We start from the raw sequence: 17,368 nt of genomic DNA, 5'->3' as shown, positions 1-17,368 counted from the left end.
TGAAGTGCTTTGTTACCTCAGGTGACGGCTTCACGGTGGGTCTTGCCTTCATTTCAGAAAGTCACAGACTGGACCTGAAGATGAGGTTACTGGTCACACGGACAGTATGATCAGCAGCCAACTGAATCACCAAGACTGAGGACAGAGGCCGATGAATTTACTTTCCCGTGCTTTCTCAGGTATCTATTAGATGAGTCATTACATGTGGCCACTTAGCAGTGCAGAAAAAACAGTGTCTCAACATCTGTCACTGTTGGAGACATCTGTATTCTTTCCTCTCGCAGAACTGTTTATGGTTTATGAACGAACAGCTCCATCTAGTGTCTTTAACAGTGAACTGCAAATGAACAAAGCTACAACTTTAGCAGGTTTCTTATTACACTACAATATTTACAACAGAGAGAATTATTTCATTTTGGCGAAATAGGGCACTGAAATAAAGAAACACAGAACAACATAGAGCTTTACATTTTTATAAGACTTATAAAAAAGAAAAAACATAACAATAACCAAGGCATGTCATACATTGTGTTTTTTCTTTGTTTCTCTGAGGAGTATTTACAAACAGGCTTATTTACAGATAGCAACAACTCAGAAATGGAAGAAGCTACATATAGCCTATACACAAACGACCAGTTAGCATAATGATAATATATTTGTTATGTACAATGTAACTGGCAAGGCTAGAGCAAGAAAGGACATAAAGATTTTGCAAAAGGTTTAAATAACTTCAAGTATCTGTCTTGAGGTTTCATGGGGTTTTAGTCCGATGGGACGCAGATTTTTCGGCAACACCGAAGAGAAACCAAAGATCTGGTCCAGCTGTGTTTAGTGTGGCTGGGAAAGGACAGGAGAAGCTCTGGTTACTGGAAAAGACAACAGAGACGATGCACATACATTGTGACGGAACGATCATTTCGCTGATAAATGCCCCACTTTTTAAGAAGCTTTTAACACAACCCAGGGAAATCTCCTCTCCACATATAAAGTGATATCCAGCTCATTGGCCTACAGCACCTTTTTTTTACTGCTTTGAATAACGAATGTGCAACAGGCAGAAAAAGAACAACAAACAATAGGAACCGAGAACAGGGGAACATGGTAGCTGTTGACATTTTGAGTCTAATGCAACAAGTTTCCGAACAGTTTTTGTGGTTTAACTAAACATCTTAGGTATCCAAGAGTAACTTCACAACATTCTGAGGCCATTTAATTGTCTCTCTCATGAAACCCACACTCTGGAGTTTGTTACAAATAACAGCAAAGGAGTAACTTATTCATCACCTAGTACCTTACATGTAAATGATGGTCCAGATATAATGAAACCATTGTCAGAATTGCACAGTCAGCTGTATGATAAAGAAGAACTAGCTTGCTTCAGGAAAGATCTGGTTATTTTTCTAGGTTAGCTGTAGTTAGGCCTAATCTATTTATATAGCCACTATTAAGAAAAGTGTGGCCCAAGCACAGGCCATTTGTCCTATTAACGTCTCCAAGTGCATAAAACACTAATGCTACTTCACAACGTTCATATAACAACACTGTAGGGCTCAACTGCCTCCCTTGTTTACATTTCAGTTTAGTGTATCTGTTTCGGAAGGAGAGAAAAAAAAAGTCCATGTACAGCACAAGACAGGCTGCGGCCAGTGCCATGGTCTCTGAAATCCCCCTAAGCATGTCAGCGCCCATCCAAGACAGGCACTGTAACCCTCAAACCAGCACCCTAAAGACGCTAGTGTCATCTTTTAAGACCATTAAGTAGAGCAGCAAAAATTCAGATTATCTGTTCTTTTGTGGCTCAAAATAAAAATTCCATCAGGTGTCAAATTAGAAGTCATGTTAAAAAACAAAGCAGGCTACCAGAAGAGTGAAATTTAGGACCATCCTCTCAAAAATAGTGCATTTCCTGGGCAGCAGGGGACCATTTGAGATCGGCTCTGATCAGCTGCACCACACCAGACAACCCCCCCTCCCTCCAGCCCTCACTCCCTCCCTCCCCCGAACACTGCACCCCGCCCTCAGCAAACAGTGAGGGGCATGGGCTCATTTTCACGCCGCTGGTTTTTCTTCAACAGCTGGATGCGATTGTGGCAGTAGAACTTGATGGCTCGCCAGTCGCGGTGGTTGCTGACCAGCAGGGGACACTGCTGCAGGCAGCGCTCGCAGTCAGCCTTGGCGGGGACTCTGAGTTCCGTGATGTTCCGGGTCAAGTGCTCCTCGACTGCCGCACGCTCCGCCTCAGACCAGGGACGCTTCAGGACACCTCGCTTTCCTACAAGGGAGAGATGAATAGAGATGATGTGTTTTAACAGCTTATCTCTTTCAGCATGAGTGTAGTGAAACCCCCAATAGAAGTTTAAGTTCATGTACAGATTCCAGCATATTTAAGCCAATTAGTCCAAAGATGCTTGTTTTGCAACAATTCACTGTATAAAATAAGCTATTAACTCCAAATTCAGTGATTGGATTTGAGGGGAAATTAACTGTATGTTGTTTCTGTGCATGATACTGTAACAGATACAAACAAGATCAACAATTTTGAGACAGGGAGAAATCTTACTGCGTCCATATTTCTTGCTAGTTGCCGAATTAAAGTGTTGTCTCAGGTTTAAAGTCAATCGTGGTTTCAGTTTGCCCTCAAGCGAGCAAGCACTGACAGTCTATAATACTGTTAATATTAGAATGAGGGATGCCAACCTCTTCCAATGCTGACACTTGAATGACACAGTTACAACCCATTATACTGGTGTAAGAAGATCTAGGCCACGTTTAATTAGATGTAGGTCATTTTCAATCGACTATAGTTACTAGCGTTCCCCACTTCACTTTTAACTCTGCCAAGGAGGTTATGTTCTCAGTTCAGTTTGTTTTTCCAGCAGGATTATGGAAGAGCTACTGCTACTACTACCCTAACCCTAACCCGATTTTCATGAAAGTTGGTGTAAAGGAAGAATCCATTAAATTCTGGAGTGGATCCAAATCACAGGGTAGATACGTATAGTAATGATTTTTCACTTTCATTAACAATGCAAGGCAGGGTATTGGCCTTAGTGAAGTCCTCTGGTCCCTGAGTGGTCTTCTAGCTTAGACATTTATCCCTTTCTTTTTTAATCCATCAGATCTAAACAGGAATGACTACTTAATCTTCAGAAAATTAATTGATTAATCACTTATGTCATTTACATTTGTAACATTATTTGATTTCAGCTTCTAAATTGTTAATATTTGCCAGTATTCTTTGTCATCTATGATACTAAACTGTCTCTGGGTTTTGTGCTGCTGGTTGGACAAAAAAAGACATTTAAAGGTGTCCCCCTGGAATTTCGGAAATTTCAGTATTCTCTGACAATTTATAGACTGGAGAACTAATCAATTGATCAAAGAAATGACTGGCAGATTAATTGATAATTCAAATAATCATTTGTCAGGGTTTATATTATATTTACAGTTCATTTGAACGCAACTGTCAACTGATGTCACTGTATATCAAAAATGTCTTCATCTATATAAAATAATTAGTATTTTCCAGGATCCTTACCATGATAGTTACATTTGCATATCAGTCCACATCACCCAACCAGTAGCACAATGGAAAAGAAAGAACTTTAGAAATTCTTGTACACAATATTTTGTTTCTGTGGTCTCAGCAGTGTGCATTTCTCGAAATTTGACGAGTGAACTTTGCCTGCTGGGATAAACATGTACCAGTACACTTCGTGTTTCACCTTCAAAAACTGACTTGGAGCCTGTCTGTCTTAAAACCTAAAACTAAACGGGATTAGTTTTACGTGTGGGATGTGGGGTAAAATAATTTGACCTCAGGACATCTGTAATATAAATGGCCAATTTGCACGGGATTAAGAAATACCTGTATTCTTCCTGGAGTGGGAGGTTTTACTCGATTTACGTACTTTGTCACCTCACTGTCGCCATATGCATGCTACGTGGCTGCCTGATATTCAAAATGAAGTAAACACGAAACTAAAGGACAAAATCGATTACCTTAAAGCAGTGATCGGAGTGCTTCTTCAAGCGCCTCCATGCTCAAAAAAATGTGGAAATCACGTATTGATGAGATATGACGGATTATCAACATATGTTTTACAGAAGTGTGTATTCGGGTGGGATTAGTTTTTTTCCGGACCGTTTTCAAGAAGGGCTCTGAACTGTCAATGTTGTGAATTTTATTTCTCCTCCTCCTTGGAAGCACAAACAAACACGCACAGTTAGATTACACTATATTCTTAGTTTTCCCCTTGCTTTTTAAAACTTTCTTCCACATCCATTGTTGTCTCTATTTTAATTCATTACTTTATGTTTATTTAGGTGCCATGTTAAATCTCACTCAATTGTATGTTTTGTTAAGTTTGTGCAATTACACTTATTGTTGAAACCCATACAAACCTGTTTTGGGCTGACCTGAGCCTCTCCTGCGGTTTGCAGATGGAGGTGGAGCAGGTGTAGGGGGTGGCTGTGTGTTCTTGAGCTTCTTGGGTCGACCCACCCGCCCATTGTTCTTGCCCTTCCTGACATACAGCAGGGTTGGTGTAGGGTTCGGAGCAGGAGCAGGGGCAGGAGTGGGCTCCTCAGGCTTCTCCTTCACCTGCTCTCCTTCAGACTCTCCCTCTGAGTACGAGTCTGCAGAGTTTCCCGACATAACTGAAAAGAAGAAGCAAGAAAGTTAAGAAAAGATACAAGCACAACTTCATTAGTCTAATTTGTCACTAGTTTCCATGCTCTCCTATCACAAACCCCCTCCTCACCCACAAACATCCACACAGTAACAGTCTTTTTGGATGTCTGACACCATAAAGGGCGGGATGCTACAGCTTGTCTTGGACAACAGAAAAAGACACCAGTCCCGCTCATTCACTCACCATCCAGTTCCAGGCAGATGTGGTTCAGACTCATTCCTCTGAACAGCACTCCATCTCTCTCTCCACAAAGCACCACTCTGCCCACTCTGCCCATCAGGCCTGGGTCTTGGCCAATTCCGGCACAGTTCTGTGTCACATGGTACTCCCTCTCCAGGAAGTGTTCCAGCCTCTCCACTGCGCTGCCTCCAGGCTGCCCAGGCTCCTCGCCTTCTCCCAGTAGCAACAGCTGGGTCAGAATAGCTACCTGTCGGCGAACCCTGGTCTGGGTCAGGGCACGGGGATTGCGGGTACCGCTTGAGCGGGCAAGGCTGCGGAGGAGGTCAGTACCTCGCAGTGGTGTGGCAGGGGAGTGATAGGGCCTGGCAAAGACATACGGGTTTGTGGGGTCAACTCCGACATCCTGCCGTGTCTGCAGGAGGAGCTCCAGGCAAGGCTCACAGTGAGGGGGGAGGATGAGGGGCTGGACTCGTCCACGTTTACCCTGGACCCCAACCCTCGGGAGGTGAGGAAGCACCAGGCGCTCAAAGGGTGACAGGGAGGCCTCCAAAGGGGTAAGAGCTGGGGGTGCACCAGGTGGGACAGGAACAGGGCACTGGGGAGTGATGCGAGCACGATATTCGCCGATGGACAGCTTGGAGACCTCACACTCGCGTCGTCGGTTGTACAGGATGAGAAGAGCCAAGCTGGAGTGGCAAAGAAGGCGCCAGGCCTCGGCTGATTGTAGCTGCCGAGACAGGGACAAGAAGGCCGAGTGCTGCAGCCGACGAAGGTACAGCACCAAAGAGGACAAGGATGAGAGGAGGGGCAGCATGTGGTGACGCCCCAAACCACTGAAAAAAGAGATATGGTGAGCAATTAGTAAATTTCTTCATTCTGATAGTATAACTTCCAGCTAGCATGTCACAACAGAGCCCAGCAGGTATTAGGGGTGAAATTAAAGATGATTTGTGCGCAGAGTTGCAAAAAAAGTTGTTTATTTTATTTATATCCCCAATAATCAGCAACTATTTAATGATAATGAAATTGTATTCTTTTTTAACAGTCAATGGTTCCAGCATCTCAAATGTGTGGTAGTTAACTAAATATCTCTGGGCTTTGGACTGTTGGTTGGACAAAACATGTTATAGACAAAATGATTAAATCAACAATAAAAATAGGCGTAAGTTGTAGCCCTACTCTAAACTTTGCTCATAAAGACCTCAAGTTACCTCAGCAAGTCCTTTTCTTTATCCTCTGTCCCACTTTCATCTTCTATCTCCATCACTCCATTCTCCTCATCCTCCTCTTCCTCATCCTCCTCATCTTCCTCTTCTTTTGGTGGCTCCATCTCTTTGACCAACTTGCTGAAGAGCTGGGGGCACACAACTTCAACATCCTCCTCCTCTTTGGGTCTCTTTATTTCTACGACCTCCACATCGTCTTCGTCTTCGTTCTCCTCATCCTCTCCCTCCTCATCCTCCTGTCTTTCCGTCTTTAGTCCGCTAATTGTTCCCTTTCTGGACTGCGTCACCGCCACAGGAGGTGGGCTTCTCTTAAGGACAGACACTGGCATTGCATTCTGTCCTTGTGGAGGAGTCAGCACAGGTGGGGAGGAGTTTCTTCCAGAGGAGGCAGGGGATTGGTTAGCTGCTGTGAGAGTGGGCGGAGGCATTGAGAGGTCCTGGACGCCAATCTGTGGAAGATCTGAGCTGCGGTTCTGTCCCGCAGCTTGTAATGACTTTGAGTGCTGCAGACTGTGTGTGTGAGCTGTGGTAGGGTTTGTGTTCTGTGCCTGCAGACGGGGCATCTGTGTGTAACGCTCCACCAGGGCAGAGCACACTTCTGGTTGGTGGGCATGGTGTTTATCCAAGTGGCGACCCAGGGAGCGGAAGTGGCGTCCACAGTACTCACAGGTTTGGCGCATTGAGTCTATAGACACTCCTCCTCTGGGGACATTTATGTTGACATTGCCCTTGGTGTTGGAGCCCAGCGGAGCCGGAGCTTTGAACACAGGCCTAACTGGAGAGGAGGAGGAGGAACGGCAGGGAGGGGAGGACTGTGCTGGAGGGAGGGATGAAGGAAGTGGACGGTTGTGATGAGGAATGCTGGTGGAGGAGATTTGCGGCAGCCGCCCAGGTAGGGTCCGATGGGGGGTCTTTTTCTTTGAAGGAGTGCCGCGCCGTTTCTTGCGCCGGCGAAGTGCCCGCCCTCGGGGGCTGGCATTGCCTTCATCTCCAGCATCTGAGTCACTGGCGTCAGAGTGGGAGATTGGGGAGGAGGAGGGGGAGAGGGACCAAGACGGGGTGACGTACTCCTGATGCTGCTGTTGTTGCTGCTGCTGCTGCTGCTGCTGCTGTTGCTGCTGCTGCTGTTGTTGCTGTGTTGTCACAGAGAGAGGCTCATCCTCCTAGGAGTGAGAGATATGGTGGGGAGAAAAGAACACGTCACCTGCTGACCAGAGACATCTTCTGCATTATAAATAGGATGTCAATTCAAATGATTGATGGTGAAGTAACAACAGTAGTCACTGACTCAGCTTAACCACTGTTAACCACTGGCATCTTTAAACTAGCTACCAACCAAATCACAACTGTTCCCTAAAGATGTCACCATCATGTCACAGAATGCAGTGCAGTTTGAATATTGTTACTGACATAAATGCATGGATGTGTAAAACACCAGTCTAGTCAAACTCACAGCCAGGAGCAAAATGTGATCATCACTGGCAAGAGAATCAACAGTGATCTGTTTGCACACAAGTGAACCAAACCATTTAGTGTGTGACAGGAGGCAGACACACAGCACAATGCCACTAGGCATAAGCAGGTTACATTACCTCTGCTGTTTTACTTAAGGGGTTAAACCTGAAGATGTTTTGTATCATGTTTACACACAATAAAACAATATCCAAAGCAGGAGGAAGACTTCATGATCATGTGTCAACCCACATACAGACAGGTGGCATCTTGCATGCACAGCAGTGCATCACAACCGCATCAGTGTTTTTTTTTACTGCATAGATGTTCCGTAGCAACACTTATGTAGGGTGTTGCTGTGAACGAGGATGCCGTCGGTTGGACTAACTACCGGCTGTGGCAGCGGATTGGCTCATGATGGATGTTGGACTGTACATAAGAGCCAAGATCTCTTGTTGCAGAGAGAATCCTTCTCATCTCCAGATGGGCCACAAGAGCTCCTACGCTCAGCATATATCATTTGTGAACTTGTATACTGTTGGAGGTGGAAGGGTTGGGAGGTTAGTTAGGGATAATTTGTTTTGTTGGCCGTGGCTGATCCTGGGTTTACACCTAAATACTCAATTAACCAGCATTGTAAATATATCAGACAACATTGTAAATACATCTGACTGTTGGCACATTCAGTAAATTTGTCTGTGGTTGTTTGGGACTTGAGAAAGATGCATGGGGACTCAATGTCATGTTGTGTTTTGGCTCCCCCTAGATGGGGGAATCACCAATAACATCAACACCGATACATTTACTTATCCTCTTTAATAACACTGTTTTGGCAGTGCAACAATCACTGACACAGATTCTAGTGAAAATCCAAAAATAAAATAAAAATATGTCACGTTGAATTTGGAGGAAACTGTGTTTTTAACCTGAAAAAAAATTATATTCTTGGCCACTTCTGGGCCACTGAAAAAAATCGGGAGTCGTGTTTTTGGTCACCTGGTGAATTTAAGTCCAATAATTATTCTTTTTTAGATCTGCTCTTGGTCTCTACCAACTCCTGAGGGAAATATCTGGTTCTTTAGATGCTAAATGTTCAACAGCAAGTCACTAAATGTGTCTGTCTGCCATTTAGAAGTGTGTTGATAGTTTACAGTGGGTAGATTCAATTTGAAGCTTGGCTTTCATTGTCTAGTTGTCACTTCCAAAAATAATCAAAGTTTTTCTCATACCTTTTTGATATTGTTGTTATTCTCTGTGTCAGAGTTAAACTCGTGTTGCGCTGGAGACTGAGTGCCACGGAAACCCTGTGGGACACAAAGAAGTCACATTAAAACCTCCAGCACAATAAGTCTCAGCTGTCACTCAGAAGGCAGAAGGCCACCCCTCCCCAGTTGGTCATAAGCACAGAGGTTGATTAAGTCACCAAATCTCCTGCTAACAAGCCAAACAAAAGAGGCCCAAAAAGATATTCTCTCAAACGATCAATCAGGCTGGGATATTAAGTACAGAACAAATCAATCAGTTAGTAATAGAAACATTTAGACTTTATCTCAGGCAAACAAAATATTAAAATATAACTTTGTAGGAACTGTGAGCCACCTCTAATGTCAATTTGTCAATTTCATTTGCTTAAACAGATTCTGGTGTCATCATTTTGTTGAGTTAATTAATCCAATCTAAAGAGATCCATTAAAAGGAACAGATGTCATGTTATAACCACGGTTACTGTTGCTTAAGCACTATAGGTAGAGAGGGAACTGGAGCTCAACAATCACCATGGTAACCCCATGCCTTGCTTAGCTTATGTGTAGCATGAATGCGTGTGCAGCGAGTAGTGTGAATGTGTGTGTGTGTGTGTGTGTGTGTGTGTGTGTGTGTGTGTGTGTGTGTGTGTGTGTGTGTGTGTGTGTGTGTGTGTGTGTGTGTGTGTGTGTGTGCGTGTATGTGTGACAAAGGCAGTGAGTGTGTAACGCTGATCAACTGTGTGTGAATACACATATTGATGCCTATCTGAACTCATCAGATATGCACAGTAGGGATGGACTGGGCCTTTATATATACATATTATTATTAATTAAGGAGGCAATTAACCAATATTTGCACCCGATATACAGTTGCAGTTCAAATGTGATAAAATTTAGAATAACACAAACTTCAACACAAAACTTCCATCGAGAGAGAAAGAGAGAGCGAGAGAGAGAGCGAGATAGAGAGAGAGAGAGAGAGGGAATCAGCGATCCCTGCTTTAAATTGCGATAATTGAAACTGAAAGCTCAAAAATGGGTGTTTTTTGCCAGAGCAGCTTTGACCATCTGTGGAACAGTCTTCATGAAACGTGAAACCAATCACATCTTGCTGTGGGCGGGACATTGAGTAAGACTAGTAGCGCAATTTTTAATTAATTTATTTGATTGGAAATCACTTTTAAAAAATTGTGGTCTAGACCTACTCTGTATCCTGTGTCCTGAGATAACTTCTGTTATGATTTAAAACGGCAAATAAAAGTGATTTAGTCAAGGACACACAGTTGAAGAAAAGTGAAGAGTAAGATAAGTTCCTTCTGACGCGGAAGGTTTTGGATTAGAAATCTACAAGATTTAGAGTTGAAGTTAAATTAGATTTTAGTTCAGATTAGGTTTAAAATTATGGTTAGAAAAATTAAACTACAAAATGTTAGATGAGAGCATGCATGAATAGCTCTATTCAATCCAAAGATAATGTCCTTGCCGAGGCCTTGTGTTCTGGTCTATTGAGGCTTCTGTTGGTGGAGAGATGAACAAATTTCTTCCTAAGTGACTGCTAAAAGTCTGCGAAAACTGCAGGGGTGTAAAAGTGTAAAAGTGTAATACTAGAAACATAAGTTTTTAGTGTATAGTTACGTATGTCTTTAAACGTACTAACCAAGTTCTCTCCCCACTCTGTCAAGCTGTAGTCCACAGTGATCTCCTCCCCCTTGATGATGTCTCGGATGGCGATAACGACCAACCGCACCTGGCTGCCACAGTGGACCTCTCGGATGCGGCAGTTAGGGGAGGGGGGAAAGGAGCTGGCTGTTGGGGCTGGAGCAGAGGCTGTCGGAGCAGCCGGAGCTGTGGACGCCGGGGTAAGAGACGGTGCCTGAGCTGAAGTTGCCGTAGTTGGAGCAGCAGGGAGTGGTGTTGGGGTTGGGGCAGAGGAAGTGGCAGGAGCTGGAGCTGGTGTAGAGGCTGCACAGGAGCTGTTCTTGGATCCCGTGGAGACTTTGTCATGAGTCTGCGCTGATGGACCACTGGGAGGTGAAGGAAGTGGGGGATTTGAAAGTTAAATTCACAACATTATTTAGACAACATGTGCAGTTGGTCTATTTATATTTAGTTCCAATGCTGTCCCCTTTGTTAGAGGAAAGACATGCTGTGTATGTCACTGATCAGACCAAAGTTTTTTAGCAACCTTGGGGTGATTTTTTAAAAATGTTTTCAAGTTGTGCCCTGCTTTTGCTTTACTGAGCACCTTGTGTTTTTCCTTCCTATGTGCCTTGTGGTTTTGCAGGAGCGCCCTGAAAGCCTCAAGTTGAAAAAACTTCAACTCAAGAGAAGGAAAGCTCCAGACATTATTTAACTTTACAACAAAATAACGGTTAGGCTGAGGACGGGTGATTTGGTGGTTGCCATGCAACGGTTAAAAAAGATTCATCTGATTGACAGAAAATTAATCAATTGTTGTAAAATTGATTAATTGTTTAGGTCATTTATTAAACAACATGGCCATTTATTGAGTCCAGTTGTTTAAAAGTGTTTGCTGCTTTTCTGTTGTATTTAATTGTAAAATATTTATTTTTTGCATTAAAAATAATTGTCCATTCAAACAACAATGGAAATAGTCATTAGTTGCAGCCCTATTATTTTTCTCTTATGTTATATTCTGATTTAATTGCAAGTACATACTGTATGTAGAGGGCTCATATGTCAGATGTAGGGTTCAAGGTTGATACTGACTCTAAGATCCAGCTTTGCTCTTGCCTCTCTTCCATGATTTGTCAATCAAGATATATTAGCAGGAACTATAATTATAATGTCTTGTCATTGTATTTACATTCTTATAGCCATAGGGTTCAATTCTTTGCTGTAGAGATCCACCACTGCTGAATGAGTGTAAAACAAACAGTAAAAATCCACACATGGCTGTGCTTCAGGGCAGTGATTCTCAATCCTCAGAGTGCTCTGTCTTTCTACTAGCTCGTCAACTGCATTCTTCTGACATCTAAGGTATAAGTTTCCCTTATTATTTGGCTAAAATGGAAACCTACAAGGTTGGCGAGACCTGAGGACCGGGATTCAGAAGTTCTGCTCACAGACAAGCCTCGAGTACTAAGTTATATATATATATATATAAAAATATAAATATAAACAAACACTCACCAATTATGAGGAGCAGGCTCTGTGTTATAGAGAGGCCCGTCCAGCATTGGCCGTTTATTCTCTGCTTCTTCTTTACGATCACCTGAGAGCACAGGAACAGTCAGTATAAAAGGATTACATATAAGTATGCAGGGGCACGCGCACACACACACACACACACACACACACACACACACACACACACACACACACACACACACACACACACACACACACACACACACACACACACACACACACACACACACACACACACACACACACACACACACACACACACACACACACACACACACACACACACACACACACACACACACACACACACACACAAAGGTCATCACCTCATCTCCTGGAGCACACACACAGGTGCACTTCGCAGGACACATACGTAGGCAGGCACACACACACGCATGCATGCACAAAAGTAGGTCACACTCGGTTGCACATGCTCCACCCCCATACCAATCACACACACACACACACACACACACACACAAATGCGCACACAGATGCACAAACACACACACATAGTTGATGGCAGTGAGAAAATGGCATGCAGATATTACACACACAACACACACCTGGGCTGAAGCTGTGTTCAGGCACGCTCTCTTCCTCAGTGTGTGTAACAAAGACTTTCACGGGCGTCCCTTTCCTTTTCCTTCCACAGCCGCGTCTGCAGAGAACACACACACACACACACACACACATAATTATCATTTAATCAATCGACCTACTGGCCAAACTTCAATCAGGTCAGAGAGCGATCAATAAGATGATGGCCACCTAATGGATCAATACAAACTGTGTTTAGTCTTCCCATAGAGGCAAACAAAATACCAGAAAAACACAAACAACACACACAGCAACTGGACAATTATCGTTTAAACAGTACTGTGTATGACTCGAGCATAAGTGAAATCCAGTGCATGGTTTTCGATTTCAATAAACTGCACTAATTTCTTATCACACACCGGGATAATGTTAAGGTAACAGAGCTCAGGGAAGAGGTTTACTTCATGTTTATAAAATGCCTGAGGATTTTGAAGGACCAAAAATATGCAAACAGCGGGGCTGGATATGATTTTTTTTTTTATTTCAGTGCTGATACCAAAATTATTTTTCTCTTTTTTTCAAATCCTTAGCTAGGGGAGGCTAACTCTTTCTAGAAAACAAATTTCTCAAAAGTTAAAAAGTTATCGAGAAGCTATTAAAGAACTTTGCCTGAATCAAAGTTTAAATTAGCAGAGTTGTGATTTGAATCAAAACAGCTCTGATCAAAAATGACTGATCATATGTAAAGAAGAGTACACACAAGACATTTAATACCAGCTTTCAGTAATCTTTGAGGCCTAGGAAAATGAACTGGCCAGGATGTTTTATTAGATCAAATTTCTTACATTTCTTCCAGATGTGCGTTTTTTTATGACTCAAAGGGATAGTAGAGATACTTTGAAGTGGGTTTGTATGAGGCATTTATCCAGTCAGTAAGGTGGCAAGGTGTTCTGCACGCCCCCAGTTTAGAGTAGCAGGCAGGAATCCAGGCAAGGATGCTAAGCATTATACTGCTGTGGACGTGTGGTGTTTAAAGGGTTAATTAAAATTCACCAAAGTCACACAATAACGCAAACAAACTAACAGATCAGGGAGACCAGCAACTCCTGTGTTCTGCAAGGTAAAATTGACATCTGTCTGACATCACGAATGATATAATATAATAATATAATAATGACTGCACTGACCAAAGCAAGGTTCTGCAATCTAGTTAGTGTTCAAAGTTGAGTACTCTGACCCCAGGATCACCACTTATGAGTGTGTCATTACTCCAGGGAGCTCAAAAGCAGCCACCTGTATTAGCCCGGAATTGCCTGGCGAGATTATCTTCTTCAGACTAAATCCATGCCAAAACCGCCACGCTTAGAAGAGCCAAACTGATCTTGCTTCCGCCGATTCTAGGCTTGTTCTGTTACCACACATCTCAATATTGTTTTCCGTCAGCCTATTTTTTACTCACATGACATTGGAGGATCTTAAAACTAGGCCATAGGAAGATCGTGCTTTGGATTTTGAGTTGTTCATTAGTGTGTGTGTGTGTGTGTGTGTGTGTGTGTGTGTGTGTGTGTGTGTGTGTGTGTGTGTGTGTGTGTGTGTGTGTGTGTGTGTGTGTGTGTGTGTGTGTGTGTGTGTGTGTGTGTGAATGCAGACAAGAGAGAGAAAAAGAAAAAAACGGGAGAGGAAGAAAGGCAAGAAGAAAAATGGGATAGGAAGGAAAAAAGTGAAGCAGCAGAAAACAGACAGAGGAAAAGGGAGAAAATGGAAGAAAAAGACAGACAGAGAACAGAGAGAGGGAGCAGAGATATCAACCAGACCACTGTCTTTGTATTGATCCACTCTACTCGCATCTGGACTCGTGATTCTTTTTGCGCATGTGTGCGTGTGTGTTTAAGAAAGTGTGTAAGAAAAGTGTGGCTGCATTTGTGCAGATTTTTTTTCCCGCTTTTGCCTACACAAATCTGGTTTCTGAAAATATAATCAAACGTGATAATTATCACGAAAGTGTCAGCATTTTAATTACACAATCAAGCGTGAAACATATCACAGTGCCGCTACACAAACAAGACGCATAAAAATCATTCACTTTACTTCAGAATCAGTGCTGTATAACATTACTTGTGTATAACATAATAATATCCAAAGTCACTTTGCTATACTGTGGGATTGTATGCGTCACAACACTATAAAGATCACATTATCATCATTAACAATGGCACAACCATCATGTAAATAATAACACCCTCTGTGGCAATCGCATCCTTCAACAACACACAGCTGTGTTTGGTTGACATATTCCATTTTTATAAGACAAATTAGCTTAGAGCTAGATCTGTTTCCTTAAAGGTAAAGCTTGGAAACGTGGCTGAAATCATTGTAATGATATAAATAGCAATCCATTATCCATACTGAAATTGAATCAAGTTGGTTTAGTGTAAAATTAGCGATGTTACATTGGTTCATTTGCTCTTTGGCACGAATGATGGAAACAGAGTCGTACTTTGGGAGAGACGTTCTTATTATCGCTGCACAGTATACTATATACTTTTTTTACTGTGCCGATACAAGGTTTTCTAATATTAAGTGTTGCATGAATTGCATTCAAGGCAAGGCATGCTTTACATAACACATTTCATGCAGAGGGTAAATTCAAAGTAGTTGCCTAAATTTACTGACAAAGCAGAGGGATGTGGTGTCACCTTGAGTAATGTTTACAATGCAGATCATTGACATTGGGTAATTTAGTGCTGCAAAACCTAGTCCACATTTGCGGATTCATTTATATTGGTGGGATGTCGAAGTTTTAATTGTGAATCAAATCTTACCCTATGATTATCCTAGTGATTTTTTGATGATAAACCTAGTAACCCCGGCCCCCATATTAAAAAAAAGACTGAGAAAGGAACAGAGCCATAAGATCTTGCTCCCTTCAAAAAGCCGTAATTACCATCACTATTAACATATGTGTGTGTGCGTGTGTGTGTGTGTGTGTGTGTGCGCACTCGCGTGGGTGTTTGCTTGTGTGTGTGTGTGTGTGTGTGTGTGTGTGTGTGTGTGTGTGTGTGTGCTTTTTCCCAAAGCTTTCAACCCAAAATCACTTACATACTTAGGTACATTGTATGACAACGGAGTCATCTCCAAAGCCCCTTTCATACATGCACTGCAAACCTTAAATTATCAATAAATTAACCTGTGGGGCTATATGTGTGAAAGCAAATATCAGATTCAGTCGGACTGGACATCAAACAGAGTTTACCCTGCCAGCTCCCTACTACAAAGAACGGATTAATCTCTGACTGAGCATGTGTGAATGCAGCCGCTTATTCTCCAGTGTATCCACAGAGTTGGATGGGGTGTTGATGACGTTTATATCATACGTAAATATGACAACAAACCTGAGTTGGTGAAGAAGAAGGGCGATTTAAACAAAGAAGACGAGATTCGGCAAGTTCTGTCAGCAAGGGCCGATGCCGAAATCACCAGACAAATTCTAAGAACTGCAAGCGACTCAGTTGTGTGTGACCAAATCAAGAACCGACTTCATCAGCGAGGTATATCCCTGTCATGTCCTCCCACCCCTGCATGTTCTACCCAGACGCACACCCTCGCCTAAACCAGACAGAGTATTACCAGTGTGTGAGAACACGCAGGAGACGGAGAATCTCCAGTTGTGTGCTGCTCGTGTAAAAGGGAAACTCCGGACAAATGACTGTTTCTTCTGACATTGTCCAGAGCTCATATGTAAAATTGGCTCAAGACACCTGAGCAAACTCCATTATCCATTATTTAGACCATGGGACGCAGTTGAACGCTCAGGTAAAAGCCAGTCAACCGTGAACTATGATTATGTTGTCAAATCAAGCTTGTGTCCAAAGCAATACACTGTCTATCACACATTATTTCAGTCTAAAACCGTCACAAAAACTTACAGTTTGTTAGTATTCAATTACAATTTCCTTGGAATCATTCATTTGGATGCAATACAGCTAAAGGAAATGTGATTCCTAGCCTGTAGAAAAATAACATTAGTTAATTAGTGCATTGTAAAAGAAAGCTTCAGTGGTTGTCCATGACTGGTGAGCTACACTTGATCCCAACAGGTTGCCATCTTTTCCCAGAAAAACACAGCTTTCCTCAGAGTTTATATTTTGCTGGATTATTTTTGGTTCTTCTGAGTGTGTGTCTGTGTATTCAGTTCTGGTTCAATGAGTTTCTGGGAACTTTCTTGCCAACCGATTCTGTCTCACCTCCACTTCTTCAGTGAGCTGACCCCTCAGTCTTTCCCTCCACTCCTGTCTCAGTCTGTCTCACCCTCCTGATCGATACTCTCTTTCTTTTCTCTCCCTTCTTTACTCCAACACACACAGACAGACACACACACAACCACCCTCCTGCCAACCCACATGCATGCACAAATACACAAACAAGTCCATACTTAAGACCCACATATGCGTGAGCACACATACAGACACGTACACACAGCTTGTAGAGTCCACATATGCACACACACACACACACACACACACACACACACACACACACACACACACACACACACACACACACACACACACACACACACACACACACACACACACACACACACACACACACACACACACACACACACACACACACACACACACACACACACACACACACACACACACACACACACACAACCCCTCCCCCTCTCTGGCCCACATGCATGCACAAACACACACACACAGGCACGCAAACAGGCGCACTCACACACACACACTCACCCCTCCCTCTCAGGCTTACAGGCACGCAAACATGAACGAACACACACACAGTACACACAAATATCCTCTCTCTAGCCAAGCTCACATGCACGCACACA

General features: G+C 42.9%; 1 protein-coding gene across 1 annotated transcript in view; it reads right to left on the bottom strand.

The window, feature by feature from the left end:
• Window positions 1-2,018: 2,018 nt before the first annotated feature.
• The window catches only part of LOC310964304 (uncharacterized protein), a gene marked incomplete at its 3' end in the record, with an annotated part of 19,444 nt that continues 4,094 nt past the window's right edge, over window positions 2,019-17,368 (bottom strand). Inside the window, exons 2-9 of the mRNA XM_083937380.1 lie at window positions 12,534-12,628; window positions 11,950-12,031; window positions 10,454-10,820; window positions 8,782-8,856; window positions 6,086-7,263; window positions 4,878-5,707; window positions 4,420-4,659; window positions 2,019-2,272 (exon numbers count right to left, since the gene is read on the bottom strand). Coding sequence (XP_083793506.1) covers window positions 2,019-2,272; window positions 4,420-4,659; window positions 4,878-5,707; window positions 6,086-7,263; window positions 8,782-8,856; window positions 10,454-10,820; window positions 11,950-12,031; window positions 12,534-12,628 — 3,121 coding nt within the window. The remainder of the gene's footprint in view (window positions 2,273-4,419; window positions 4,660-4,877; window positions 5,708-6,085; window positions 7,264-8,781; window positions 8,857-10,453; window positions 10,821-11,949; window positions 12,032-12,533; window positions 12,629-17,368) is intronic.

Source organism: Echiichthys vipera (assembly GCF_963691815.1).
Source record: "Echiichthys vipera genome assembly, chromosome: 2".
NCBI classification, from domain to species: Eukaryota; Metazoa; Chordata; class Actinopteri; order Perciformes; family Trachinidae; genus Echiichthys; species Echiichthys vipera.
This window is presented reverse-complemented; position numbering and strand designations above follow the sequence as displayed.